This window comes from Pristis pectinata, chromosome 27, assembly GCF_009764475.1.
Source record: "Pristis pectinata isolate sPriPec2 chromosome 27, sPriPec2.1.pri, whole genome shotgun sequence".
NCBI lineage: Eukaryota > Metazoa > Chordata > Chondrichthyes > Rhinopristiformes > Pristidae > Pristis > Pristis pectinata.
In genome coordinates, this window is record NC_067431.1 from 1431145 (window position 1) to 1458443 (window position 27299).

Here is a 27299-nt window from a genome sequence, read left to right on the forward strand (position 1 = left end):
GCTGTTTGACTCTAAATAGAACTGAACATTGTGCAGTCATCAGTACACATCCCCATTTCCCACATTATGATGGAAGGAAGGTCCTTTAGTTGGTGAAGGAGCTGTGGATGTTTGGGCCTAGTTCATTGCCCTGAGGATTGGCCTGGCATGATTGACTTGCATCAACCATGCCCATCTTCCTTTGTGAAAGGTGGAGTCCAACCTTGATGCCCTCTGACTTCAGTTTTACCAGGGCCCCTTGATGCCACGCTGCTCAATCAGTGCTGGTTGGTCTGTGCACTGCTTTATCCTCTTTCTGTTTCAACAAAGCAATTTTGCATCAGCCATCAGAGGGCAGTAAGGATGGGAGGCTTCCTTCCACAGGAGAGATGGGCTTTTGGAGCTGAAAAACTACAGATGCTGAAATCTGAAATAAAAATAGAAAAAGCTGGAAACACTCAGCAGGTCGGACAGCATCTGCAGAGAGAGAAACCAAGTTAATGTTTCAGGTCAAAGACCCTTTGTCAGAACTACAAAAGAGAGAAAAAGTTAGTTTTAAGTAGCAGATTGAATGGGGGTGGAATGGATGGAGCAAAGGGAATGTTTCTGACGGGTGATGCAGGCTGTTACTGTGATATGCTGTCTATGGAGCCATCTTGTTGACAGATTGACAGCCATCAGAGAGAGATTGTCAACATTATCCCCTTAGTCTCTATTTTTAAACAACTTTTCACCGCAGCAACCCTAATGTCACCCAATCAGACCCACCTGATCTGCTGTACATGAGAACTCTGAGTCTTAGACCTTGAACGTTGCCTCCTGATGTGTAGAGCTGGTGGTGTGGGTGATTGAAATCTACCACATGAGTTCTCTAAGCTCATTGTCTATCCAGAAGGATTTGCTGTACGGTCCCATTCATTAGGGCGTGTTATCGTGAAGCAAATGTTTCATGTGTGTTATTGACAACATTTTGGAAATACAACTTGTGGCGCTTCCGTGTGAGTTACCCATGCTGCCGTCCTCATTGATCCATTCATATTTCCTACGTTTCCGGAACTTTGCCTTATTCCTCTGCTTCGCAGCTTTTGCAGACCCTCATTCCTTTTGCCTGTTGCATTCAAATTTCATTTCACTTCTTTCTCCTGCACATTTCTCCACTTCTTCTCTCCTCCCACTTTCCATTTCCTTGTCTCTCATCCCTTGCTCCCTTAATCTTCTCTGTCCACCAAAATCTCCCCAGCACCTGCCTCCCTAGCCCTCCTCTTTGACAACCCTGATCCTCCCCTTCCTCCAACTCCAGTCCTTAACCCACGCTCCCCCTCGTCCCTCTCCTGTTCTGCCTTCTGCTGTACTGTGCGGTGAGAGCTGTCAGTGGGGGTGGCAGGTTGACCAGTGATTGGCTGCATTTGTCGTTGGGTGATGGTGGTAAACTCTGCAGCTGACAGGCATGCGCTCTGGTGGATGTGGGTCGTGTGGGGTTCAAATGGAAAAGTCGGCATCTCCTGGTGTTTGAGGCACTTGTTCAAAGGACTTTTCCTTTGCATTGGACGTACACCACATACAAAGCATCAGCTCAGTATTCAGAGTGACTCAGACAAGTTTGGAGAGAGGAAACCGTACATTGTGCATTTTAGCAAATGGTGTCTGATATATAATTTGTTTCACACAGGTGGGGTCGCTGCTCTTCCCTCCAATTTCACTCCATATGTAAACTGCAGAGAGCGAGGCCAGCATTGGAAGTGGATCGGTGAGTCTGGTGCGTGCCATTGCCCGAGGAGAGCGACGCGTCAACTATACGGGGTTGAGTGTATCCTACTTCAGTGCTCCTTTATTAGGATTCTGAGAGTGGATCATTAGTTGGAGCGCTGTGTGAGGTGACAAAAAGTATGTTAGAGGCACACAGTCACAAGAATGACCCTGGGGATGAGAGCTTCTGGTTGGGAGTGGTGTTTTACATGACGTAGAAGTGCAACGTGGCAAGAGCATTCGAATAAAGGTTGTAAATGTTTTAAACCTTTTAAACAGTTAAAGACAATCACTAGGAAGGTGAAATTAGGGAATGGGTGTTGCTGGTAAATGGTGGCAGTTCCAGAGCAGACTGTCATTATTTCCTACTGTAAATGTAAGCAAGTTCAAGAATTTGAATGTGTACTGTCAAGCAGAAGTCACAAACTTCTTGACCAATTTTGATGGGCAACTCTGGAATGTAGTGTTGGAGCACAGACTCTGTAAACTTCCATATGGTGGCTTCTACATTTAAATTGAAGACACTAACTTATACTACAGGAAGCAAGGTATTGAGTACTTGGCCTGTGGAACTTTTCTATCATACCATTAGCCTTTGCTTCCTGCTACAGGGCCAATGCTGGATCTCCCTTGGATCCCAGAGGCATTACCCTTTTAACCAGATTGCAATGTTAAAATCCATGTCGACTACATCAAGCATTCATCTTTGTTATCTGCTCAAAATCCTCAGATAAATTATTCAGGCGAGACTTTTCCTTAATCATTGCTGACTCTCTGGTAAATGTCTGCCTTTCTAAATGACGATTTGTGGTGTCCCTCGGAGTTAATTTCAATAATTTGCCCACCACTGGATTTAAACTAACTGAAGCTGTAGTTGCTTTGTTTATCCCTTCTTCCCTTTTTAAACAAAGGCATGTTAGCAGTCCTCTAATCATGTAGTTGAGGGGGTGATTGAAAAATGACATTAATCGCAGAGGCTCTTTCCTGCCTTACTGTTTTTAACAGCCTAGGCTATATTTCATCCAGTCTTGGCAATTAATCCACTTTCAAAAATGTTAAACCCCTTAGTATTTATTATTATGTTTATCCCATCCCAGGTTTAGTGTGTCCTCCTGAACTATTATGTGGGTCTCATCAACATCTTTTGTTCAAAGTCTTCATTTGGGCCCCTACCTACATTCTCCACCTCCACACACAGGTTGCCTTTTTGGCCCCTAGCAGATCCTTCCCTTTGCTTCGTTATCCTCTTGCTGTTTATTTACTTAAAAAGCATTCTTGAATTTTTCTTATTTTTACTTCCCAATAATTTTTCTGCCCTCTCTCAGCTTTCCTCGTTCCCCCTTCTTTTCACCTCCACACTTACTGCACTCTTTTAGGCTTTCTGCAGTATTAATCTCTGATGCCTCTCTGCATCATCCACTTGTGATCACAACCACAAAAAAGCCCTCCCTCTGATACTCCTTGGACCTGCCCAGCTTCATTCCCTGAAACTGTTCAGAACTGACCCCTTGTCGAACTTCTCATTGGCTAAAAGAATTCTTCTAAAAGTAATTAAAGAATTCTGTGCCCTCTTTGGGTAAACAAAATCCCTGACATTTGCTGCCCTGATATTTTTACAATTTCAGAAATGTGTCTGCAAACTTCCTCTTCTTTCTCTCTTGGACTGTGAGGAGGTCTCCCAGCTGTGTGACAGCCTCTTTTATTTACCTCAACCCATATAGCCTCATTTGATGATCCTAACATTCCATCTCATCTCGCAGCTGTGGTGGTGATTTGTCATCAGTGCTCAACTTCCCATTTCCCTGCCAAACCGGATTAAACCCTTCCAACAGCAGTGATACTGGCCCCAGGCTGTCCCCAGCGACCTGTCCAGCCTGTATGAGTCCCATCAGATCCAGTCCCAGTGCCTCACAAACCTACTGCTCTCCTTCCTGCATCCATTCTCCAGCCACACGTTTATCTGTTCTCTCCTCCTGTTTCTGCACTCACTGACACGTGGCACAGGAAGTAATGCAACAAGCGAGATGCCCTCGTAAGCCTACTGAACCATGTCTGCTCTTTAATGTTTATCTGGTAGTTACCCACTTTTCCCCCTGCCATCTGCACTGTTAGGAGCTGTGGGGTGACCACCTCCTGAAATGTGCTGTCCTCAATTCTCAGCCTTGTGGATGGACCACAGTAACGTCAGCTGTTGCTCGAGCTCCAGAACCCAGAGCTGATGACGGTTCCTGAACCTGTGCAGGTGGAAGTGCCTGGGAGTTTCCATATGGCGCAGGATGTGCATTGCATGTGTATGAACTGCCCTGTCCTGTCTCTATTTACAGGATTAACTCATTATCAGGTTAAAAAAACAGAGCTTAAAACAAGAAGCACTAATCAGCAACCATCGAAGCACCCCCCTTTGCTGCCTCCTCAGTCGAACTCAAGTCACTTCTTATTCTTTCCAAGTACCAGTGCAGCACCTTTGTCCAGCATTCCACCAAAATGGACCCAAGAGGCAATTGCCCCAACATAATGCTGGTGAATCCCAGGAAGACTGGGCCCGGCTGTTGTGTGGCGTCCAGCAGCGGAATGAAGCTCGGCCAGGGGAAGCGAACCTTGGGCTATTGAGATTGGCAGAGCATGGTACAAGTCCAACTCACTGACATTTCGATAGACGGATGCGAGGGGGACCGCTGGCTCCCATCAGCAATGTTTACCCCATTGTGTTGTAGGAGGAGTTTAATGGGTTCTTTGTTGTTGACCTCAGAAGGTGCAGTTGAAGCTGGTGAGTCAGCCAGGCTGGGACAGTGAGTTGCCAAGAATTGGTCACTGAGGCTAGGTTCACCTTTGTGGGTGGCACTATTTCCATTCGGCATTGGTGAGAACTGTGGATCTACCACAGGAAGCAGGAGCGTGGAAAATATTTAAATATCTTGAAAATAACTGGGAAGGAGGATGAATGAGTGAAGACTAAACATTTATTTGTGTCTTGCTGATGTGTGGTCAATTCCAGCTGTAATGTATGTAAGTCTCAGTATCAGTGTAGAATGTAATGTTTTACCTCTCTGATTGACCATGCAGTGAATCCTGTTTTTACAAAGGAAAACAAATAAAACTGTAGATTCTAGAATCTGAAATAAAAGCAGAAAATGCTGGAAGAACTCGGCCAGTCGAGCAGCATCTGTGGAAGGCTCCTTGACCCGAAATGTTGCCTGGTTTCACTTTCCGCAGATGCTGCTTGATTGGCGGTGTTCTCCCTGCACTTTCTGCTTTTGTTGCTGCTTTACAGAGACTGACAGGCATGGCTAGTGAGGTTATAGCAATTTTCACAAGGAGCTCTATACTGTGGAAGACCTCTGAGCAAAGCTAGAGGAAGTTGGTGAGTAATTAAGGACAAAGATTGTGATTGATGACTGTTCGATTATTTTAGTTGTTTCCTCTTCCCAATTCTCCAGGTTCCGGGCGTGACTCCGAGAAGGAAATTACTTCGTTGTGTCAGCTGTGGTTCGAGGTCAAGGATCAAACATTTCCCAAGGTACAGTTATGTCAGTGACATCCCTTTTTTAACATGGGTAGAATGTAAATATGCCAATTTTATACCTATTGTCCGGCACTTCCAAATAATTTATCAGAGGAAGTGAGGCTAATGTGCACTTTGACACTGTGTGCAGTTGTCAACTTTCATTGATCTCATTCATTTATCTTCATGTTTTGAAGGGGCTGCCAGCCACTGCAGTAAATTTTGGTAGGATTCTTGTTCAATGTATTCACAAAGATTCCTGTTTACTACTGGCCCCCAACCTACCTAATATTCCATAGTTTGGGGTCATGGAACACTTCAAAATATTGGCCTTTTTCTAATTGTGGGCCAAATCAAGATTGTAAATAATAAAGGTCTCTGTTTTTCTCTTAATAAAAGAATGCCTTAAAATAGATGTTAATAAGTTAATATTTCACCTTGCAGGGAAGAGCTAAAGGCCATCAATATAAGATTGTTATTCAGAATTCTGCCCGGGAATTCAGAATTAACTTGTTCATTCAGAGTGGGGGTGGTGTGGAATGATTGAGGCAAAGAGTATAGATTCTTTTCAGGTGAGGCTGAACAACTACGTGAGGGAGAGGAGAATAAATGGAGGGTTATACTGATGGATTTAGATAAGGAAAGACTGGAGGGGTTTCAAGTGGAGCATAAATGCTGGTGTGGACTGGTTGTGTTGAATGGCCTGCTTCTGTGCTGTTTATCCTATGGATTGAAAACAAGGATTGGGAACTTAATATTCCCAGCTGCAAGGTATTCTGGAAAGATATGGTAGGATGAGAAGGGAGGGGCATGGCAGCAGTGTTAACCAAAGAAACTAGTGTTGGACTACAACAGATGATGTATTGAAGGTGCCAGAGCAGGATAATTTGATTAGAATTAATAAAGAAAACACTCTGTATGATTTAGTCAGAAGAAGATGGAGGAGAAATTTTGCGGGCAAGTTACGGATGGAGCTGGTGCACAGTGATGATAATGGAAGAATTCAGTGATGCAGATATAGTCTGGGTAGTAGGAGTGTAGATGGCAGAGCGGAGGAGTTCTTGAAAACTTCCTTGATGTATTTCCAGCCCAACGGATTGTACTAGATCTGGTGATGAAGTGGGGATGACAGGGCATGTTTCAGTATGGACTGTGTGGAGATTATTATATCCAACTGAGATTATGACAGCTAGGTAAAGGTACTTCCAGTAACTTAATGGAATTGAAAATGTGGATTGAAATCAAATATTGGTAGGTAAAGTACTGTTTGAACCATCCAAGATCTTTAAATTCTTTTACTGTAAGGGGGCCGTTACGTGCAGACTTGACAGAGAGAATGGTTGGTTCAATGGCAAAGATGTCTAAGGTGAACAGAGTTTCCCTCTTTCTTTCACTTTCCCTCTTTCTGTGTCTGTCTCTCGCTCCCACAGCTCCCTTTAAATTCACCGAGGCCCTGTCTCCCACGCTCACCTTTCCCTTTAAGCTCATCTAGTGTACTGAAAAATCTATTGCTCTGCACTACTGCTTAACATGTCAAAAAAAAAGGTGAATTAAATGTGTGCTGGTGTATTAATAGTAGTTTCCAATTGTCTTGAAAATCTGCCAGTCCATCTCCACTGAGGTCCTGAGGGTGCCAGGTTATCAAGTTTTACTGGACTTGAGTTATGGCCTGACCAATGTTTTATTCAGCTGTGACCTGGGTTTGAGCTCTGTGCCTCCACTCCCCAGACCCTATGTGCTTCATTAATGACTCTGGACATTTCAGATGCACATTTATGCCTAAATCCCTCTTTAACTGGATTCCCTTCAGAACTGTGCCACTTAATCTATGTTATCACTCCACATTCTTTTTGCCAAGGTGTATCACTTCGCACAGCTTGGTGTTAAATTTCATCTGCCACTAACCTGCCCACTCTGCCAACCTATCTATTGGAGTTCGTCACCATCCTCCTTGGTGTTCACCATAATTCCAAGCTTTACGTAATCTGCGGATTTGTAAATTTTATCCTGGGTACCGTGTCTAAGTCAAGAACATTTTAATAAAGCCTTACTGAGTCTGGAGAATGGCATGTCTACCATCGTCCAGTCTGGAAATACAGCTCTAGACCACTACCCTCTGCTTTCTGTCTTGTTTGACCTTCAGATCACATTCAACTTGGATTTCTGACCCAAATAAAATGCAGAGTCCCCTTCAATTAGAGCTTTGATGCCTTTTTCCTGCTTCTAACCTTAACCATATTACTCTCCACCTCTGTACATTTAATTATTGAAGTAAGATAATCGTTTGTCTCTTAGTTTAAATACATAGTTTTTATCTTCAGTTTTGTATGTGTTAGGTTCATATGAGGCTCATTGCACCGAAATTAGTGTTTCTTTGGATTAATTCTGGATATCCTTGCTTCTCTCTCTCACACATGCACAGGAATCTGATGAGCTTCAAGACATCACACCCCCAACCCCCAGGGTGTAAGTACTTTTTAATCCATCATGGATTCTGAAACCTGAAGGGATTCGGCAGTGGGTCTATGGTTGCGATGTTATCACTGCTGTAGAATGTGCTGCTACTTTGGTGTTTATTCATTGTTTATCCTTGTACCTCAGCAACTCATACTGTAAATTATGCAGTATGTAAAATTATGGTCTTATTGTAGGAATATGTTCTTCAATTGAAACAAGTTGGGCAAGATGATTTGATGTATGAACTCTGAAATATTTCTGAAGTGAGGCTGCACCACTTAGAGCCATGAAGCTAGCTGGTGGGCTGCGGACTACAGTCAAACTCCCTCAATCCGGGACGCTCAGGACTGGCAGATGTTGCTAGATTTGGCGTTATGATAATTATTAGCATAACACTCTTTTACATTAACTTTTTTAAGATGTTACACAGTACAGTAGATTTTCCATTGAACTCTAAGTTTCAACAGAGTGTGGAAAACAGAACAAGGTGATTTTCAAGGTAGTGTAGGAAACAGCACCCAGTGAACCAGTTGCCAACTTGTTGGGATTTTTCAACAGTTGTGCAGTGGATTATCAGAGTTTTACTGTATTGGCATCACTTTGCCTTTCTCACACCCCAAGTAATTGGATGAATTCAGGGCAGGTATCTGCATTACCTGCATATGGTTCAAATCAGCAGGGCACCCCTTCCCTTCAGGCTTATTGCCATTCACCAGAGGCAGCTTCTCCAAACGCCATGGAGCTGGAGGACTGCTGTAATTCAGGGAGAGGAGAGATCGTGCACAAGCTCTCTGTGTGGCCATAGTTCTGGGGTGCTGTTCCAGCAACAAGGCGGTTCAGGCTAGTGACTCTGCAATTTGTTTAATTATAGGCGAACAGACTACATTGTGAGACCCAGCACTGGAGATGAAAAGCGTGTGTTTCAGGAACAGGTGAGGATCCCTCTCAGTGCGTCATTACTCTACAATGCCACCCCTCCTCACTGACAGAAACAAGGCTGACAAAATGAATGTTTTATGTACGGGCTCAACAAAACCTCCATGCTTTTGTACTCTGTCTCTATTTTTGAATCTCTGGATCCCATTTGTTGTATTACCCACTCCCTTGTAATGCACCAATTTCAGGGGTGTATGTACACGTATTGTAGGCCCTGTGTTGCCGCACACCCTCCAGAGCTCTGCCGTTTTATTGACATTGTCACTCACTGCTTCTGCCAAAGTCCAGCACTTCGCACTTCTCTGTGCAGCACATTCTCTTGTCTGCCCTTTCTGGCAGCCTATATACCCTTATTCTCCTCACTGTTTGTCATACTGCCAGGCTCTGTGCCCTACAAATCTTTAAATTTTACTCTAAACCCATGGAAATAATCCCAGCATTATGTTTCTATGTTTCAGAGTCATTGAGATAGCCACTTAAATAGACAGGGCAAAGAAGGATACAGATCTAATGCAGGCAAATGGGCAAAAAGGTGGGCGTGGACATGGTGGGCTGAAGGGCCTGTTCCTGTGGTGTACGACTCTGACCCTTTGATCCCTCGGGAACACCACTCTTTGCTGTTGTCTGTTTAGCACAATTCTCTGGTTTCTGCCTTGAAGACAGCTTCTCATCCATGCTGCCATTGCCCATTTAATTCCATTGATCTCCATGTGGCCTCACCTCCATTTTCAACACGTGTGTTACATTTGCCATTCTTTAGTCCTCTGGTATCTCCCCTGTATCATGGGAGGAGTGGAAGCTTGTGACACCCTCCTATAACCTCCACCCCACCTCCCTCAGCTGCCTGATGCATCCCACCAGGATCAACCTCTCTGGCATTTCCAGATCCACTGAGGTGATTGACTCCAAGGTGTTTCTATAGTTTAGAGGCAATGAATGGACAATAATTGTGTGTGTTTTCAATGCAATTCCGTGAACAAATAAATAAGAAAAGATGTCCCTGGGGTCATTGCCAGCAGCCCCACTCAGCCTTCCGTTTCCTTCTCCTATATGTTGTAAACCCAGAATGGGGAGCCTGAGCTTAGTCTATATCATTGAGAATCCGTTTGACAGTCTGTCCTTTTTCCGCAGGAGCGCCAGCGATACAGCCAGCCCCACAAGGCCTTCACCTTCCGCATGCATGGTTTTGACTCGGTTGTAGGCCCTGTGAAAGGAGTGTTTGATAAGGATCCTTCACTCAACAAGGCACGAGAACATTCACTGCTGCGGTCTGACAGGCCGGCCTATGTCACCATTCTGTCGTTGGGTGAGATTCTGACACTAGACTTCAAAACTGGAGATGAGGCAGGAAAGGGTCAGGTCGATTAGTTTTACATAAAGTTGTATGAAAAATCATTCTTTGAAATGAATTTTGTCCAAGTACAAGCTAAATTGAATGGAGGGAAACTTTAGAAATGTTTAAAAGAGTGAAAGTCTGTCCTGTGTGGCCAACCTCTAGTTTACTGCCCCATACTGGCTTTGGATATTTAGTGTGGGTATAAGCCATTTTGACCACAGTTTGACCTAACTCTCTTCCAAAAGTGAGCGAGTTGGTAGCATCTGATATTGTGCTTGATTCCAAGACCCCGATGTGGTTGAATGTGTTTCTCTAGATTGTTTACCCTCTTCTGTAGTTGCTTACTTGTGCCAGGGAATGGGTGAAGGGAAAGGTGAACTTTCTGAGAGTAGCATGCACCTTGTGGGTTGTGGGATTGGAGTATTGTGGCACTGCTGGTAACGTTTGGAGTTAAAGGGGGATTTTGCTATAGATCTGAAAGCAAACTAACCATGTATGAAATGGGTAGTAGGTGCATGTTCAGCCATAAGAAGTGATACTTTATGGGGAATACTTTATACTTTACAGAATACTTTATGACTCCGACCGAGTCTCTAGCCTGCTCAGCCTCCCGCGTAGAAAGCTGAGGGATTTGCGCGTTGGCAGCAGACTTTGTTTCTTGGACTTGGTTTGAAGGAGATCAAAAATTTCATTTGAGTCACTTGATTATGGAAATAACACGGCATTTCTTGAGGGAGAGAGTAGGTCCCCTTAAGGATCAGTAGAGTAATCTATGTGTGGGGAGCCATGAAAGGTGGGCAGGGTCTTGGAGAAGGATATGGAAGCTAATGAGATCAGGGAAGAGAACAGTGATGTATTAAAACATGTCGACATTAGGAAGAAGGAGCTGTTGGCGGTCTTGAAGCACATAAAGGTAAATAAATCCCTGAAGCCTGACCAGGTGTACCCTAGGACGTTGTGGGAAGCAAGGGAGGAGATGTTTGTGTTTTTGTTAGATATGGGTGAGGTACCGAAAGATGGCCAATGGAAATTGGTAATTTTTAATTGGTAATTGGTTTATTATTGTCACATGTACCAAGATACAGTGAAAAGCTTTGTTTTGCATGCCACCCGTACAGATCATTTCACAGCATAAAGACATTGAGGTAGAACAGGGGAAAAGCAATAACAGAATGCAGAATATAGTTTACAATTACAGAGAGAGTGCAGTGCAGGTAGACAATAAGGTGCAAGGGCCATGACGAGGTAGATTGTGAGGTCAAGAGTTCATCTTTATCATACAAGAGCTTTATCAATAGCTGTCAGCAACAGCGAGACAGAAGCTGCCCTTGAGCCTGGTGGTGCATGTTTTCAAGCTTTTGTATCTCCTGCCCGATGGAAGGGGGGAGAAGAGAGAATGTGCAAGGTGGGAAGGGTCTTTGATTATTTTGGCTGCTTTTCCAAAGCAGTGAGAAGTGTAGACAAGGTCCATGGAGGGGAGGCTGGTTCCTGTGATGTGCTGAGCTGTGTCCACAACTCTCTGCAATTTCTAGTGGTCTTGGTAGAGCAGTTGCCATAGCAAGCCGTGACGTATCTGCATAGGATGATGTGCCTTTATTTCAAGAAGGGCTGCAAGGACAAGCCTGGGAACTACAGGCCTGTGAGCCTTACCTCAGTGGTAGTAAAGTTACTGGAAAGGATTCTGAGAAACAGGATTTATTTGAATTTGGAAAGGTAAGGACTGATTAGGGATGGCTTTGTTCATGGGAGATAATGTCTCAAATTCGATTTGAGTTTTTTGAGGAGGTGACAGAAAGGGTTGACGAAGGCAGGGCGGTAGATGTTGTCTGTATGGACCTTAGCAAGGACTTTGACAATGTTCCACGTGGTAGGCTGGTCCAGAGGGTTAGATCACATGGGATCCAGGGTGAGATAGCAAATTGGATACAAAATTGGCTTGATGGTAGTGGAGGGTTGTTTTTCAGACCAGAAACCTGTGACCAGTAGTGTGCCACAGGGATCGGTGCTGGGTCCTCTGCTGTTTGTCATATACTGTATGTTAATGATTTGGACGAGAATGTAGGTGGTGCGATTAGTAAGTTTGAAGTTGACGGTAAAGTGGACAGTGAAGAAGGTGGTCTAAGGTTACAACCGGATCGCGATCAACTAAGAAAGTGGGCAAGGGAATGGCAGATGGGATTTAACTCAGACAAGTGAGAAGTATTACACTTTGGGAAGTTAAATCAGGCCAGGACGTACACAGTGAACGGCAGCCCCGAGGGGAGTATTGTTGAACAGAGAGACATTGGGGTCTGAGTACATAGTTCTCTGAAATGGAGTAGTGAAGGCAGCCTATGGTATGTTTGCCTTCATCGGTTGAGATACAGTATAGGATTGGGATGTCATGTTACAGTTGTACAAATTGTTGGATAGGCCACACAGAGTATTGTGAGCAGTTCTGGTCACCATACTACAGGAAAGATGTGATTAAACTAGAGAGGATGCAGAAAGGATTCACAGGAATGTTGCTGGGACTGGAGGGCTTGAGTTATAAGGAGAGACTGAATAGACTGGGATTGTTTTCCCTGGAGCAAAGGAGGCTGAGGGGTGACCTGAAAGAGGTTTATAAAATTGTGAGGGGCATAGTTCATGTAGATAGTCCCAGACTTTTTCTCAGAGTAGAGGAGTCTAAAAGTATAGGGCAAAGTTTTACGGTGAGAGGGGAAAGATTTAAAGGGGATCCAAGGGGGAAGTTTTTCACATGGAGGGTGGTTGGGTACATGGACCGAGCTGCCAGAGGAAGTTGTAGAGGCTGGTACAATTCCAACATTTGGACAGGTTCATGGATAGAAAAGGTTTAGCGGGATACCAACCAAATGCAGACAAATGGGATTAACGTAGATAGACATCTTGGTCGGCATGGCGAGTTGGGCCAAAGGGCTTGTTTCTGTGCTGTATAAACTTACACAGATTTCGTCAGTCAGTCAGGACAAGGTGTGTCTAACCTACGCAGTCTGCAACACATCTCCTTTGCTTTGTAACTTCTGAAATGTTCTTAATAAGAACTGGCTGTTAGTCCTGATCAATGTGGAAATTCCTCTCCCACAGTGCGAGATGCAGCAGCCCGGCTTCCGAACGGAGAAGGGACACGGGCAGAGATCTGTGAGCTGCTCAAGGACTCTCAGTTCCTGGCTCCTGAGGTCACCAATGCCCAGGTAAAGAGAAGGAGAATGCCTGGGAAACTGAGAAAGTGACTGTGCACGTTGCTCAAGTGAGGAATTGAAATAGTATCACAGAGTCGGGGAAGAGGCTTGTGGTAGTGTGGAGAGAAACACAGTGAATGGAAGAGCTGTGGCAGTGGGGTGGCGAGGGAGGGGCTGTAACAGTGGAGCAAAGAGGGAGGGGGCGTGTTCATGTGGGCAGTGAGGGAGAGGTTGTGGCGGTGAGGGAAGGGCTGCAACAGTGCAGATCTTTGCTGCACTCCCACTAAAGCAACTACATCCTTCTTGGTACATAACGCTGAGGTAGATCAGCCATGGTTTTGATGAATGGTGCAGCAGATCCAAGGGCCCTGATCGCCTACTCTTGCTCCTATTTCTTATGTCAGGACATCAAAACTCTAAACACTCCAGGTGTGGTCTCACCAAAACCCTGTGTACTTTACCGAGCATTCAAATGTTCTTGCATTAAAAGCCCTTGTATCAATTGTCTTCCTAATTGTCTTCTGCACCTGCATTCAGTGGCTAAGTTACAAGAACGTAAGAACCGTTCGAGCCTGCTCTGACATCGTGGCTGATCTCCCTCAGCGGTGTCCCTGTGTTCTTCATTCTTTAACGCCAGAAATCTGTCAGTCTGTGTTTTGGGTGAACTCAAATGGGCCTTGGGGGTTGAGAGTTCCAAAGGTTCACTGCTCTGAATGAAGAAATGTCTCCACCTCTGACCTGAATGGCCTTCCCCTTATTGTGTAAGCCTGGTCCAAGACCCCTCAGCCAGGAGAATCGTCCTTCCTGCAATTAGCCTGTGATGCCCTTTCAGAATTTTGTAAGGTTTGACGTCATTGGTTGTTTGTCTGAACTCTGGAATGTACAGTACCAGTCTACTCAATCTCTCACCGTACAGCAAACCCACCACCCCTGCATTAAGTGGATAACCTTACATTTTCCACATTATATTCCATCTGCCTTGGTCTTACCCACTCAGCGTGAATATATCCCCTTGAAGCCTCCTTACATCCTCCTCTGTATTCACCATCCCACCTAGTTTAGTATTGTTGGCAAAGGTGGAAGTGTGACATTTGGTCCCCTTGGCCAAATTGTTGATGTACGTTTTGATTAGCTCAGGCTCCAGCACCGATCCCTGCGGTACCCCACAAGCCAACCTGAGATGGACTTGTTTATTCCCACTCTTTGCTTTCTGTTTGATAAACAATTCTCAGTCCCCATCAGTGCATTACTAGCACTTCCTTGTGCTCTACCCTTGTGGACCAGTCTCCTGTGTGGTATCTTGTTATCTTCCAAAAATCTATGTACACCAGACCTACTGATTCCCTCTTATCTGTTCTACTAGTCACATCCTCAAAAGACTCCACCAGAGCAGCCAAACATGATTTTCCTTTCACAGCTCGATGTTGACTCCATTCTTTTCAAGATGCACTGTTAAAACATCCTTCATTATGGATTCCATCATTACCCCCACCACAGCAGTTAGGCTAACAGATCCGTAGTTCCCCATTTTCCCTCTCTCTACATTCTTAAGTCGTGGGGTTACATTTACTCCCCTCCAGTCCACAGGGCAGCTGTAGAATCCTCCATCTACGATCTACCCATCCACCACCTTAATCCACTGTCTCAAAAACCACCTCTTTCAAAACTCTGGGCCGCAGATCACTGGGACAGTTTTCACCTTTTAAACTCAACAGTGTCTCTGCTACAATTTTTGAATAATTTTTAATTCCTTTAGTTGCTCACACTCACTAGGTGTTTGATACTCCCATATATCCAACAGACCTTGTATGTCTTCTTCAGATCACTAAAATCCATTGTGAATAGTTGGGGCCCAACACATCCCCCTGCACCTCGTCCTTTGGGCACCAGTCGTCACAGCCCAAATCTGAGAAGCATTTGTATGTTCCTGTTCTGTGTTTGCTATCTGTTTACCAACTCTCAAGCCCTTGGAGAGGGAGGGGCCGTGACAGTGAGGGAGGAGCCATGGTGGTGTGTGACGGCAAGGGAGGGGCCGTGGTGGTGTGTGAGGGTGAGGGAGGGGCCGTGGTGGTGTGTGACGGCGAGGGAGGGGCCGTGGTGTGAGGGTGAGGGAGGGGCCGTGCTGTGGATGGAGACAGAGGGGTTGTGATGGAGAGGGAAGAGCTTTGATGGAGAGTGTGTTGAAGGAGAGGCTGTGATTATGTACAGGGTGAAAGGAAGATCTTGTACCCAGTAAGCAAGGGAACTTTGGTTGTGTGTGTACTGTGGGAGGGGCTATAATCATTCTCCCTGGGGGGCAGAGCTTTGTGTGCAGAGTGAAGGAGGATCTGCAATCGTGTGCACAGTGAGAGGGGCCAGTGATGGGTGTCTGCAGTCCGGGAAGGATTCCAGTGGTGTCCACAGCGAGGGAGGGCTGTGATCATACACAGGATGATAAAGAGGGTTTTTTTTAAATGCATCTTTGGGATGTGTGTGTTGCAGACAAGGTAGTGTTTATCTGATGAAAAACACAATGATGCTGGAGGAACTCAGCAGGCCAGGCAGCATCCGTGGAGAAAAGCAGGCGGTCAACGTTTTGGGTCCGGACCCTTCTTCAGGACGCTGCCTGACCTGCTGAGTTCCTCCAGCATTTTTGTGTATTTCATCTTGATTCCAGCATCTGCAGTCCTTTGTTTCTCCACTAAGGCAGTGTTTATCACCTTTCCCCAATTGCCCTTGAGGAGGTGGTGGTGAACTGCTGCCGTCCTTCTGGTGAAAGGTGCTCCCACACTGTTATTGTTGTGGAGTTCCATCATTTCAACCCAGTGACGATGAAGGACTGGCGATGTATTTCTAAGTCAGGGTCGTGCATGAGTCATAGGGAACCTGCGGGTGGTGGTGTTTCCATGTGCCTGCTGCCTTTGTCCGTGATGGTAAAGGTGGTGTGTATGGGAGATCCCAAGTGTGTAACTGCAGTGCATTTTACAGATGGCGCCCCTTGTAGCTACTGTACACCAGTGTCGGAGGGAGTGCATGTCAAGGTAGTGGGTAGTGTTTCACTCAAACAGGCTGCCTTGTCCTGGATGGTTTCAAGCTTCTGGTGTTGTTGGCACAGCTCTCCTCCTGGCAGATGGGGAGGTATTCCCGCCAATGAAGCATAGAAAACAGGAGCAAACTGTTTGGCCCTTTGAGCCTGTTCTGCCATTCATTGAGTCAAAGTGAGAAATAGCACAGAAACGGTGTATCGGCATGGTCCAGTGTATCGGCACGGTAGCATATCGGATAGCATAACGTTATTACAGTGCCAGCAATCGGGGTTCAATTCCCGCCGCTGTCTGTAAGGAGCTTGTACGTTCTCCCCGTGACTGCGTGGGTTTCCTCCGGGTGCTCCGGTTTCCTCCCACATTCCAAAGACGTACGGGTTAGTAGGTTAACGTGGGTGTAATTGGGTGGTGCGGGCTGGTTGGGCCGGGAGGGCCTGTTACCGTGCTGTATAAATAAAGTTTTAAGGAGTTTAAGCCTCACTAGGTCAGCACCATCAAGCACCCATTTACACTAATCCTACCCTGATCCGTTTTATTCTCCCCACATTCCCATCAGCTCTCCCCTTAGACTGCATCACTCAGCTGCACACGGCAACTTACAGCGGTAAATTAACCTACCAATCGGTATGTCTTCAGGATATGGGAGAAAACTAGAGCACCTGGAGGAAACCCACGTGATCAGAGGGAAGCAGCAGCAGGGGTCTGGATCTTACCCAGGTCACTGGAGCTGTACCACTGTGCTGCCCTCTGAATCTTTAACATTCACTGTGATCGTGGCTGATGGTCCAGAGTGAGTACCCTGTTCCAGCCTCTCCCCATCTCTCGCTCCCTCTAGCCTTCAAAACAACATCCAATTCCTTCTTGAATAAACTTTTATTTGACTGCAGCTGATCATGATGCTGGTCTGTGCCTAACAGGTGGTGGAAGTGCTGGGGGTGTCAGGAAGTGACTGACTTGCCGCAGGATACCCAGCCTCTGACATGCTGCTATGCCATAAGTTTTTGTGTGGTTGGTCCAGTTGAATATCTGTCAGGGATGAACCCCTCCCCCCCACCGGCCCCCGAGGATGTTAACAGTGGAGAACCCAGCTACTCAATGTAAAGAGTCAAGACCTCTGGTGGGTCTGTTCTCCAGTGAAAAGCCATATCCAGGAATTGTGATGGAGTAGCCTGGTATGTTGTGTGTTAGTTGTGAATCTGTGAATACCACTATGTCAAGCTTGACAAACCTGTGGACAGCCCTCCCAATTTAGACACCAGGAGGACTTTGCCGCATCTGAATTTGGTGCCGTTGATTGGTACTGGGTGGTCAGTCAGTTTTATTCTTTGACCACTGTGTTCCAGCTGAGTTATTTCAGAGCCAGTCACATTACTGATTACCTGCAGATACAAGCCAGATTTGTTAAAGGTGGTAGATTTCCTTGCTGTTGAAGCCCAAGTGAACCAAATGGGTTTTTTGCGCAAGCTTTAAGACTTTTCTTTTTAAATTATGGGTTATTAACTAAAACTAAATTCCATATCCATCATTTGAACTTTGGTTTCTAGTTTGTAAATCCAGACTTCTACATAACCAAACCACTTTGCCACCACTGTACCCAAAAATGAAGGAATCATTACAGAGAGGAAGTGGGGAGTTTGTGCATTCTCTAAGCAGGTGAAGATAGTGTGAGTGGTGGGGAATGAACCTGCCTTACGGAAGTGTGAAGACTATTTGCCTCAATTACCTTCTGTTGCATCTTGCATGGCTCCCACACTTGGTAACTCACCTCTTACTCCGTCCATATGACCAACTGTTGTTTTGCAGATTAATACCGTTGTGAGTGGAGCGCTGGACAGGCTACATTATGAGAAAGATCCGTGTGTGAAATATGATATCGGGCGCAAGTTATGGATCTACCTGCACCGGAACCGGAGTGAGGAGGAGTTTGGTGAGTCTTCTCTAGGTATACTGATGATGATGACTCTGCCTTTGATGATGAACAGATTTCACTTTGCCACGTTCAGACCCAGGGAACCCCATCAACTTCCCAGGGCTATTGAATGATGCAAGGATTCTGGGCCGTTTGGCCTCCTGTTGAGGGAGGATTACGCCTGGCCCAGCACAGGTGCCCCTGCGGTCAAATATTGGATCAGTAGCAGACACTTCTTCTAGACTGGTTAAGATATGTGTATACCTAGACCAGTAGTCTTGGAGAAAACTCTGAAAGGAATGGCAAGGCAGCAACAAAACTGGACAGTGGATAAGCCCGCCCTCCCATTTCAAACAAAGCTTTCAAGGTGTCAGCCTCACCAAGGTTATAATGGATTTGAGCGAAGAAGCAGGAGCATGAATAGATCTTTGGGTTACATGGTGACTTCCTTATTCACTGTCCTGTTCAACCCCAGATCCTTCAATTGCCTTGCCTAAAAATTATCAACCTAAGCTTTGAATATAGACAAATTCTGAGCACCCATTGTCCCCGAGAATGAATTACAGAGATTCATAAAGCCGTTTGAAGAAATTTCTCCTTATCTTAGTCCTAAATAGCTGACGCCTCACGCTGAAACTTTTGGCTCTGGACAATCCAATTGAAAGAAAATGTATCTACTGTGTAATTCCCTCTCGAAGCCATGTAAGTGTCTTTGATGCCCTCTTTCATTCTTGCAAACTCCACAGTAGAAGACTGTTCAATCTCCTCAATTCCTCAAGCCTCTCATCCCAGAAATCAATCTGTTTAATCTACCTTGCACTTCTTCAAGTGTATCCTTACACAGGTGAAGAGGTTAAAACTGGACTAGTACTGCAGATGAGACACACTAACACAGAAACCTTACACAGGACCTTAGCAAGTCTTCCTCAGTCTTGTCCTCAATTCTTTTGTAATAAAGACCATCACACCATTTTCTCGCCTGATTGTTTGCTGTACCTGCAAATATGATGGATCAGCACTCACTGTGTACCAACATTTACATATCCCACCATTGAAAAAAAACATTCTTTTATTCCTCCTACCAAAACTAATAACTTTGCATTTCCCGACATGGAGGAGTCATAGACAGCATGGAAACAGATCCTTCAGCCCAACTTGTACATGCTGACCAACATGCCTACCTGAGTTAGTCCCATTTGCCTGCATTTATCCCATATTCCTCCACACTGTTCCTACCCCTGTACCTGTCCAAATGTCTTTTAAATGTTGTGACTGTACCCGTCTCTACCTCTGTACCCACCCTCCTCTGTGTGCAAATATTGGCCCCTCAGGTACCCTTAAAAGCTTTCCACTCTCACCTTAAACCTATGCCCTCTAGTCTTAGACCCTGGAGAAAGTATTTTAGCTATTCACCTTATCTATGCCCCTCATGATTTTATAAACTTCCATAATGTCACCCCTGGAGCGTAGGAGGCTGAAGGGTGACCTTATTAGAGGCCTATCCAGTCTCTCCTTATAACTGAAGCCCTCCAGTCCTGGCAACATCCTTGTGAATCTTTCCGTTCCAGCTGAATGATATCCTTCATATGGCTGGGTGACCAGAACAGCGCACAGTTCTCCAAGTGTGGCCTCACCAGCGTCCATTCTGGTGATTTCCCGAGAGCTGCCGTCAGGTTGACTGGTCTGCAGGCCTCGTTTTCCTTCCCTCTCTTTCTTGAATAGTGGTGTTGCATTTTCTACATTTCAATCCACTGAGTCTGTTCCAGAATCAAAACATCTTGAAAGATTGTTCATTAATGTCCACCAGCTCTTCAGCCACCTCTTTCAGAACACCTAAAAAAGCCATCAGGAAAAGGAAATATGTCAGTTTTAGTCTCACTAGTTCCTTGTGTACGATCCCTTAACTAATACTAATATTAATTTCTTCATGTTTTTCATTATCATTAGAGCCCTATTTTCCTGGTATAAATTGTATTTACAGCAGAAGACTTGCGGAGATCATGAATGGTGCGATTATAAATATAAGTTTTCTATTGAACCACCACCTGGGGGTTCACCAGATGCCACGTGGTGGTGACTATGTTTGCATTCTGATACTGTTTCTTCTTGCCTCTCCACTTGCAGGAAATGGAAGAGTTCCAGTCTTGACTGCACTGTTTTTCTTGTGGATTGAAATAATCAACAGCTCAGTCCACGAGTCTGTCCTTTCACAGCTTCTTACGAGCATTTGTTTAGTGTTCTATCCCATTCATTCAGCACTCCAGTGCTGGCTGCCGATCTGTGCTGGTTCCGGCCTTAAAGATTTAAAACTTCACACCTTTGCCCCAGCCCATCTCTGTAAAGTTCTCTGTTCCTACAACTCTCTGGCATCCCTCGCAAGTCTGGCCTTGGACATGTTATAATCACTTTATCATTGGCCTTTAACCTACTAAAGGGTCGTTCACATGAGGGGAAAAATAAATTCAAAGGGGAAAGTCATAATCAAAGAGCACGGTGGTGATTTGAGCAACAGGAGGACAGATTTGGGAGAGATGCCAAAGAGAAGTAGGGAGGTGAACCTTAGACGGGTGGGGCAAGGAATTCGGCTCCAGGCAGGTTAACTACTTTCACCATGCTGCAAAAAATCACTGATACAAGACAAGGATACTTAATAGAACACCATCTAATTGTCAGAAAGATCTGATCAGTGCAAGTGAGAGGCCAGTCCTTTTTAAAGACAGGCTAACTAAGCCTTTATTCAAAAGTATTGCAATAAATAACCATTTGAGGGAGCTGAGCTTCAGCGATTGCCTATTTACCTGTAACTGCTTTGTTATCTGCTCTGTTTTGGATGATCATCATTAACAGGCTGATTCTCCTTTCTGCTGTCCTGGTTTTCTGTGTATAACCTGTTCAGTGCCTCAGTCTGTGACAAATTTATGTGAAGCAACTGATTGACTCGTCTTCAGAAGTGATTGGGGTATGTGTCGGAAATTCAGAAACATTCAGTGGGTTTAAGTTAACCTGTGCCTGCTGTCCCAGAATACTTTGGGTCAAGTCTTAACTAAATTCTGAAGGTATGGAGACTGATGAAATGTTTTGGTGTTGGGCACAGAAAAAATAACCAGGGGAGTCCAATAGTAATGTGAAGTACTCCATCTCTGCCTTAGTGCGTTTAAACTAATGTTTCAACAGAATAGCTGGTCCAGTTGTGTTCTCAAGCAGTAGAGTTCTGCCCCCAGTGCTCTGGACTCCACCATTGGTTGCTGTGCGCCCTCAACAGCAGGTTTATACCGTACTAGTGTGGACTTCTCATAACTGCACCTCTGGTGTTTTGGGAAGTCCTTGAATGCATCTGCTCCAAAATTTTAAAATATTTAGACAAACTCAGCTTACTTTTTTTTACACATTTGTAGCATGCCTCCTTGGAGTTTGGCAGGACAAACTCCAAGGCAGAGTACAAAGTTAATGGCAGTATTCTGGGCAGTGTGGAGGAGCAGAGGGATCTGGGGGTTCATATCCACAGATCCCTGAAAGTTGCCTCACAGGTGGATGGGGTAGTTAAGAAAGCTTATGGGATGTTAGCTTTCATAAGTCGTGGGATCGAGTTTAAGAGCCGCGAGGTAATGATGCAGCTCTACAAAACTCTGGTTAGACCACACTTAGAGTACTGTGTCCAGTTCTGGTCGCCTCATTATAGGAAGGATGTGGAAGCGTTGGAAAGGGCGCAGAGGAGATTTACCAGGATGCTGCCTGGTTTAGAGAGTATGCATTATGAGGAGAGACTAAGGGAGTTAGGGCTTTACTCATTGGAGAGAAGGAGGATGAGAGGAGACATAATAGAGGTGTACACAATATTAAGAGGAATAGATAGAGTGCACACAGTATTCCAAATGAGGCCTCACTAGTGCCCCGTACAGCCTCATTGACACTTCCTTACTTTTATACACTATACCTCTCGAAATGAATGCCAACATAGCATTCGCTTTCCTTGCCACCGATCTGACCTGGTGGTTAACCTTTAGGGTATCCTGCACGAGTACCCCCAAGTCCCTTTGTACTTCTGTACTTTGAATTTTCTCCCCTTCTAGATAATAATCTGCCCGTTTATTTCTGTTTCCAAAGTGTACAACTGCACATTTCTCAACCTTGAATCTCATCTGCCATTTCCTTGCCCATTCTCCTAAACTATGTAGGTCTCTCTGCAACCTTCCTGTCTCCTCAATACTTTCTACTCCTCCACCTATCTTGGTGTCGTCTGCAAACTTAGCCACAAAACCATTTACTCCATCATCCAAATCATTAATGTACAAAGTAAAAAGAAGTGACCCCAACACCGACCCCTGCAGAACACCACTAGTAACCGGTAGCCAACCAGAACAGGATCCTTTTATTCCCACCCTTTGCTTTCTGCCAACCAGCCAATGCTCCACTACAGGAATTACTACCTGTAATTCCATGAGCTCTCATCTTATTAATCAGTCTCTTGTGCGGCACCTTGTCGAAGGCCTTTTGAAAGTCTAAATACACAATGTCTACAGCCTCTCCCTTATCCACCCTACCTGTGATTTCTTCAAAAAACTCCAATAGGTTGGTCAGGCAGGATCTTCCCTTCACAAAACCATGTTGGCTTGGACCTATCTTGCCTTGCACCTCTAGGTATTGCGTAACCTCATCCTTGAGGATCAATTCTAATAACTTTCCCACCACCGACATCAGACTAATAGGTCTGTAATTTCCTTTATGCTGCCTCCCACCCTTCTTGTACAGCGGAACTACATTTGCGACCCTCCAGTCCTCCGGAACCATGCAGGAGTCTATCGATTCCTGGAAAATTATCACTAGTGCTTCCGCAATCTCTAAAGCCAGAGATTGCACAATCTCTATATCTCTAAAATAGAGGGATATGTGGGAGGAAGGGGTTAGATGGTCTTAGGCGAGGTTTAAAGGTTGCACAACATTGTGGGCTGAAGGGCCTGTATTGTGCTGTACTGTTCTATGATTCCTAGTTTTCATCCCTGTTTGCTTTTTTAAGTCACTAACTGCACTGGGACAAATACAGAAAATGTTGGAAATACTCAGTAGGTCAGGTAGCATCTGTGGAGAGAGAAACAGTCAGCATTTCAGGTCAATGACTGATAAAGGGTCATAACTGATGAAGGTTCATTCACCTGAAGCATTGATTCTTTTTCTCTCTCCTCAGATGCTGCCTGGCCCATTGAGTATTTCCAGCATTTTCTCTATTTGTGCCAGTGCAGTTAGTGACTGTTACAGGTTTTCAGTAACTGTGAGCTTTGCTTCATTGGCTGAATTGGGGCCTTCAGTGAGTGCCAGAAGTTTCCAGCCCTCTGCTGAGAGCATCACTGATGACCAGCAGCATCTGGTCCTGTCTGCTGTGAGGCTCAGTGGGTGCCCACAGCCCTTGCCTGGAAGATTGAGTGAATGCTCAGTGTCCAGCCCCCTTGGATGTGAGAGTCAGTGGGTGCCTGAAGCCTCCAGTCTTCATCACAGAATCGTGTGGCACAGAAGGATCCCCGGATACAGGGTCTGTGCCAGTTCCTGGTCGAACAATCCTGTTAGTCCATTCCCTCACTCTGCTCGTATCCTGCACATTATTCTCTCTTGACCACCTGGCTAATTCTCAGATGCAGTGAGAACCCAGAAAGAAAGCTGCAAATTTCTGCAACTCGGGTAAACTGGCAATTTATTTTTATGAAATGAGCAGGTCACAAAGTGCTGCGTGATTCTCTTTCAGGGCAGCTTTGTTTGTCTCCTTGTCTTAACAACTCGCCCAACACGTGTTCAAGGAATGTATGACCATGCACCCCAGACGCCGGCTCAGAATGGTTCCCTTTAGATCACATTCTCTATTCATACTGATATCTCCATATTTTAGTCATCTCATCTAGCAACATCAGAGGAATTTCTGCCAGCTCCAGGCACCCCCATCTGTGCCATCCCTTTACTTATTTCCCTGCAATCTGTTCTTTCTCCCATGCCCATCACTCCCTCCCCCCGAACGTTCAACCACCCACCTACTCCTACCCAGGGGCAGTCCGCAGAAGTTAGTTCCCGGCTAATTGGCACATTACTAGGAAGTGGGAGGAAACCGGAGCATCCAGGAGACACACACCTGGTCACAGCGAGAGCATTAAAACTCCACAGTGGATTTCACGATCAAACCTGGATTGCTGGAGGTGTGCACTAACCGCGTGCATGGACCATGTGCAGGTGTATGGGATTAATTAGATTGGCATCATGGTCGGCACAGACGAGGTGGGCCAAAGGGCCTGTTCCTGTGCTGTACTGTTCTGTGTTATGTTAACCACTGCACTACTGTGCTACCTCTCCATTCTTAAAATCTATTTCATATCTAGTTGCATTCAAATGCATTTGCCATGTTCATTCTACAGATCTCTCTGTGCCCTCTTGATGTTTGCAACTATCACCCTCATTACTTGCTGCATTACCAAGTGTGTATCATTTTCAAACCCCAAACCCCTGTCCTGAGGTCCAGCCCGACTCTGTGCAGTGAGGAGAGCAATGGGCCCGGTTGCAATCCCTGAATACCTCACTCTTGTCACAAAATCATAGTCACATCACTTAATGCTGGAAGTACTCAGCAGGTCTGAGTAATTCAGCACTTGTTATTTTTATTTCAGATATCTGGTCTGCAGTATTTTGCACATGTGGACACCAATATTCTCTGTAATTGAGTCCTCAAGTCGTGCAGCAGTGGAATGGGCCCTTCGACACACCATGTCCACACCGACCTTCTCGTCATATAAACTACTTCCATTTGTCTGCATTAGGACCATACCTTTCTATGATGTGACTATTTAAGTGTCTGTCTAAGTGTCTCTTAAATGTAGTAATTGTATCTGATTCACCATCTCTGGCAGCACATTTCAGGCACCAACCACCCTCTGTGTAAAACTCCTACCTTTCACTTTAAACCTGTGCCCGCTTGTTTTTGATACCCCTATTGTGGGAAAAAGATTTTCAAAATCTATGCTATCTATACCTCTCATAACCTTTTTACACCTCTATCAGGTCATTCCTCAGCCTCCTTTGCTCCAGGGAAAACAAGGCCAGCCTCTTCAATCTCTCCCCATAAGTCCTCCAATTCAGACAAGACTCTGGTGAACATCCTCTGCACTCTCTCCAACATAATCGTATCTTGCTATAGTGTGGTGACCAGAAATGTGTACACTGCCCCAAGTATGGCCATTTTATAATGTTGCATTGTAATGTTTCAACTCTTATTTTCTTTGCCCCGACCAAAGAAGATAAGCGTGCCTTATGCCTTTTTCACCACCCTATTGATCTGTGTCGCCACTTTCCGGGAACTATGGACGATCCCTCGGTCTCTCTGTTCACCAACCTTCCTACATTCATATCCAAGTCAGTATTGTACATCACAAACAACAAAGTTCCCAGCATCAATCCCTGCGGTACACCATTGCTCACAGACTGCCATTCAGAAAATCATCCCTCAGCCACTACCCTCTGCCTCCTATCGTCAAGACAATTTTGGATCCAGTTAGCCAGCCCACACTGGGTCACATGTACCCTAACCTTCTGGACCAGCCTATCATCTGGGGCCTTGTCAAGTGCCTAGTAAAGTCCACGTAGACGGCGTTTACCATCCTGCCTTCTACAGTCTCCTCAGTTACAGCGACATGCAAAAGTTTGGGCACCCCTGGTCAAAATTTCTGTTCCTGTGAATACCTAAGCGAGTAAAAGATGACCTGATTTCCAAAAGGCATAAAGTTAAAGATGACACTTTTCTTTAATATTTTAAGCAAGATTACTTTTTTATTTCCATCTTTTACAGTTTCAAAATAACAAAAAAGGAAAAGGACCCGAAGCAAAAGTTTGGGCACCCTGCATGGTCAGTACTTAGTAACACCCCCTTTGGCAAGTATCACAGCTTGAAAACATGTTCTGTAGCCAGCTAAGAGTCTTTCAATTCTTGTTTGAGGGATTTTCGCCCATTTTTCTTGCAAAAGGCTTCTAGTTCTGTGAGATTCTTGGGCTGTCTTGCATGCACTGCTCTTTTGAAGTCTGTCCACAGATTTTCGATGATGTTTAGGTCGGGGGACTGTGAGGGCCATGGCAAAACCTTCAGCTTGTGTCTCTTGAGGTAGTCCATTGTGGATTTTGGGGTGTGTTTAGGATCGTTATCCTGTTGTAGAAGCCATCCTCTTTTCATCTTCAGCTTTTTGACAGACGGTATGATGTTTGCTTCCAGAATTTGCTGGTATTTAATTGAATTCATTTTTCCCTCTACCAGTGAAATGTTCCCCATGCCACTGGCTGCAACACAAGCCCAAAGCATGATCGATCCACCCCCGTGCTTAACAGTTGGAGAGGTGTTCTTTTCATGAAGTTCTGCACCCTTTTTTCTCCAAACATACCTTTGCTCATTGCGGTCAAAAAGTTCTATTTTAGCTTCATCAGTCCACAGGACTTGTTTCCAAAATGCATCAGGCTTGTTTCGATGTTCCTTTGCAAACTTCTGACACTGAATTTTGTGGTGAGGACGCAGGAAATTTTGGAGAAAAAAGGGTGCAGAATTTCATGAAAAGAACACCTCTCCAACTGTTAAGCACGGGGGTGGATCGATCATGCTTTGGGCTTGTGTTGCAGCCAGTGACACGGGGAACATTTCACTGGTAGAGGGAAGAATGAATTCAATTAAATGCCAGCAAATTCTGGAAGCAAACATCACACCGTCTGTAAAAAAGCTGAAGATGAAAAGAGGATGGCTTCTACAACAGGATAATGATCCTAAACACACCTCAAAATCCACAATGGACTACCTCAAGAGGCACAAGCTGAAGGTTTTGCCATGGCCTCACAGTCCCCCGACCTAAACATCATCAAAAATCTGTGGATAGACCTCAAAAGAGCAGTGCATGCAAGACGGCCCAAGAATCTCACAGAACTAGAAGCCTTTTGCATGGAAGAATGGGCGAAAATCCCCCAAACAAGAATTGAAAGACTCTTAGCTGGCTGCAGAAAGCGTTTGCAAGCTGTGATACTTGCCAAAGGGGGTGTTACTAAGTACTGACTATGCAGGGTGCCCAAACTTTTGCTTCGGGCCCTTTTCCTTTTTTGTTATTTTGAAACTGTAAAAGATGGAAATAAAAAAGTAATCTTACTTAAAATATTAAAGAAGTGGTCTCATCTTTAACTTTATGCCCTTTGGAAATCAGGTCATCTTTTACTCGCTTAGCTATTCCCA

The 27299-nt window shown here is 45.1% G+C and overlaps 1 protein-coding gene across 5 annotated transcripts in view; it reads left to right on the forward strand.

Moving 5' to 3' along the window:
• nfrkb (nuclear factor related to kappaB binding protein) overlaps positions 1-27299 on the forward strand; it is an 81342-nt gene that overhangs the window by 29136 nt on the left and 24907 nt on the right. For 3 of the 5 annotated variants that reach the window (XM_052039808.1, XM_052039809.1, XM_052039810.1), the window contains exons 12-18: positions 1649-1735; positions 5163-5242; positions 7650-7693; positions 8556-8616; positions 9752-9926; positions 13044-13150; positions 17965-18088. In XM_052039808.1, coding sequence (XP_051895768.1) covers positions 1649-1735; positions 5163-5242; positions 7650-7693; positions 8556-8616; positions 9752-9926; positions 13044-13150; positions 17965-18088 — 678 coding nt within the window. The remainder of the gene's footprint in view (positions 1-1648; positions 1736-5162; positions 5243-7649; positions 7694-8555; positions 8617-9751; positions 9927-13043; positions 13151-17964; positions 18089-27299) is intronic. The other 2 variants (XM_052039811.1, XM_052039812.1) reach the window with 1 other exon arrangement.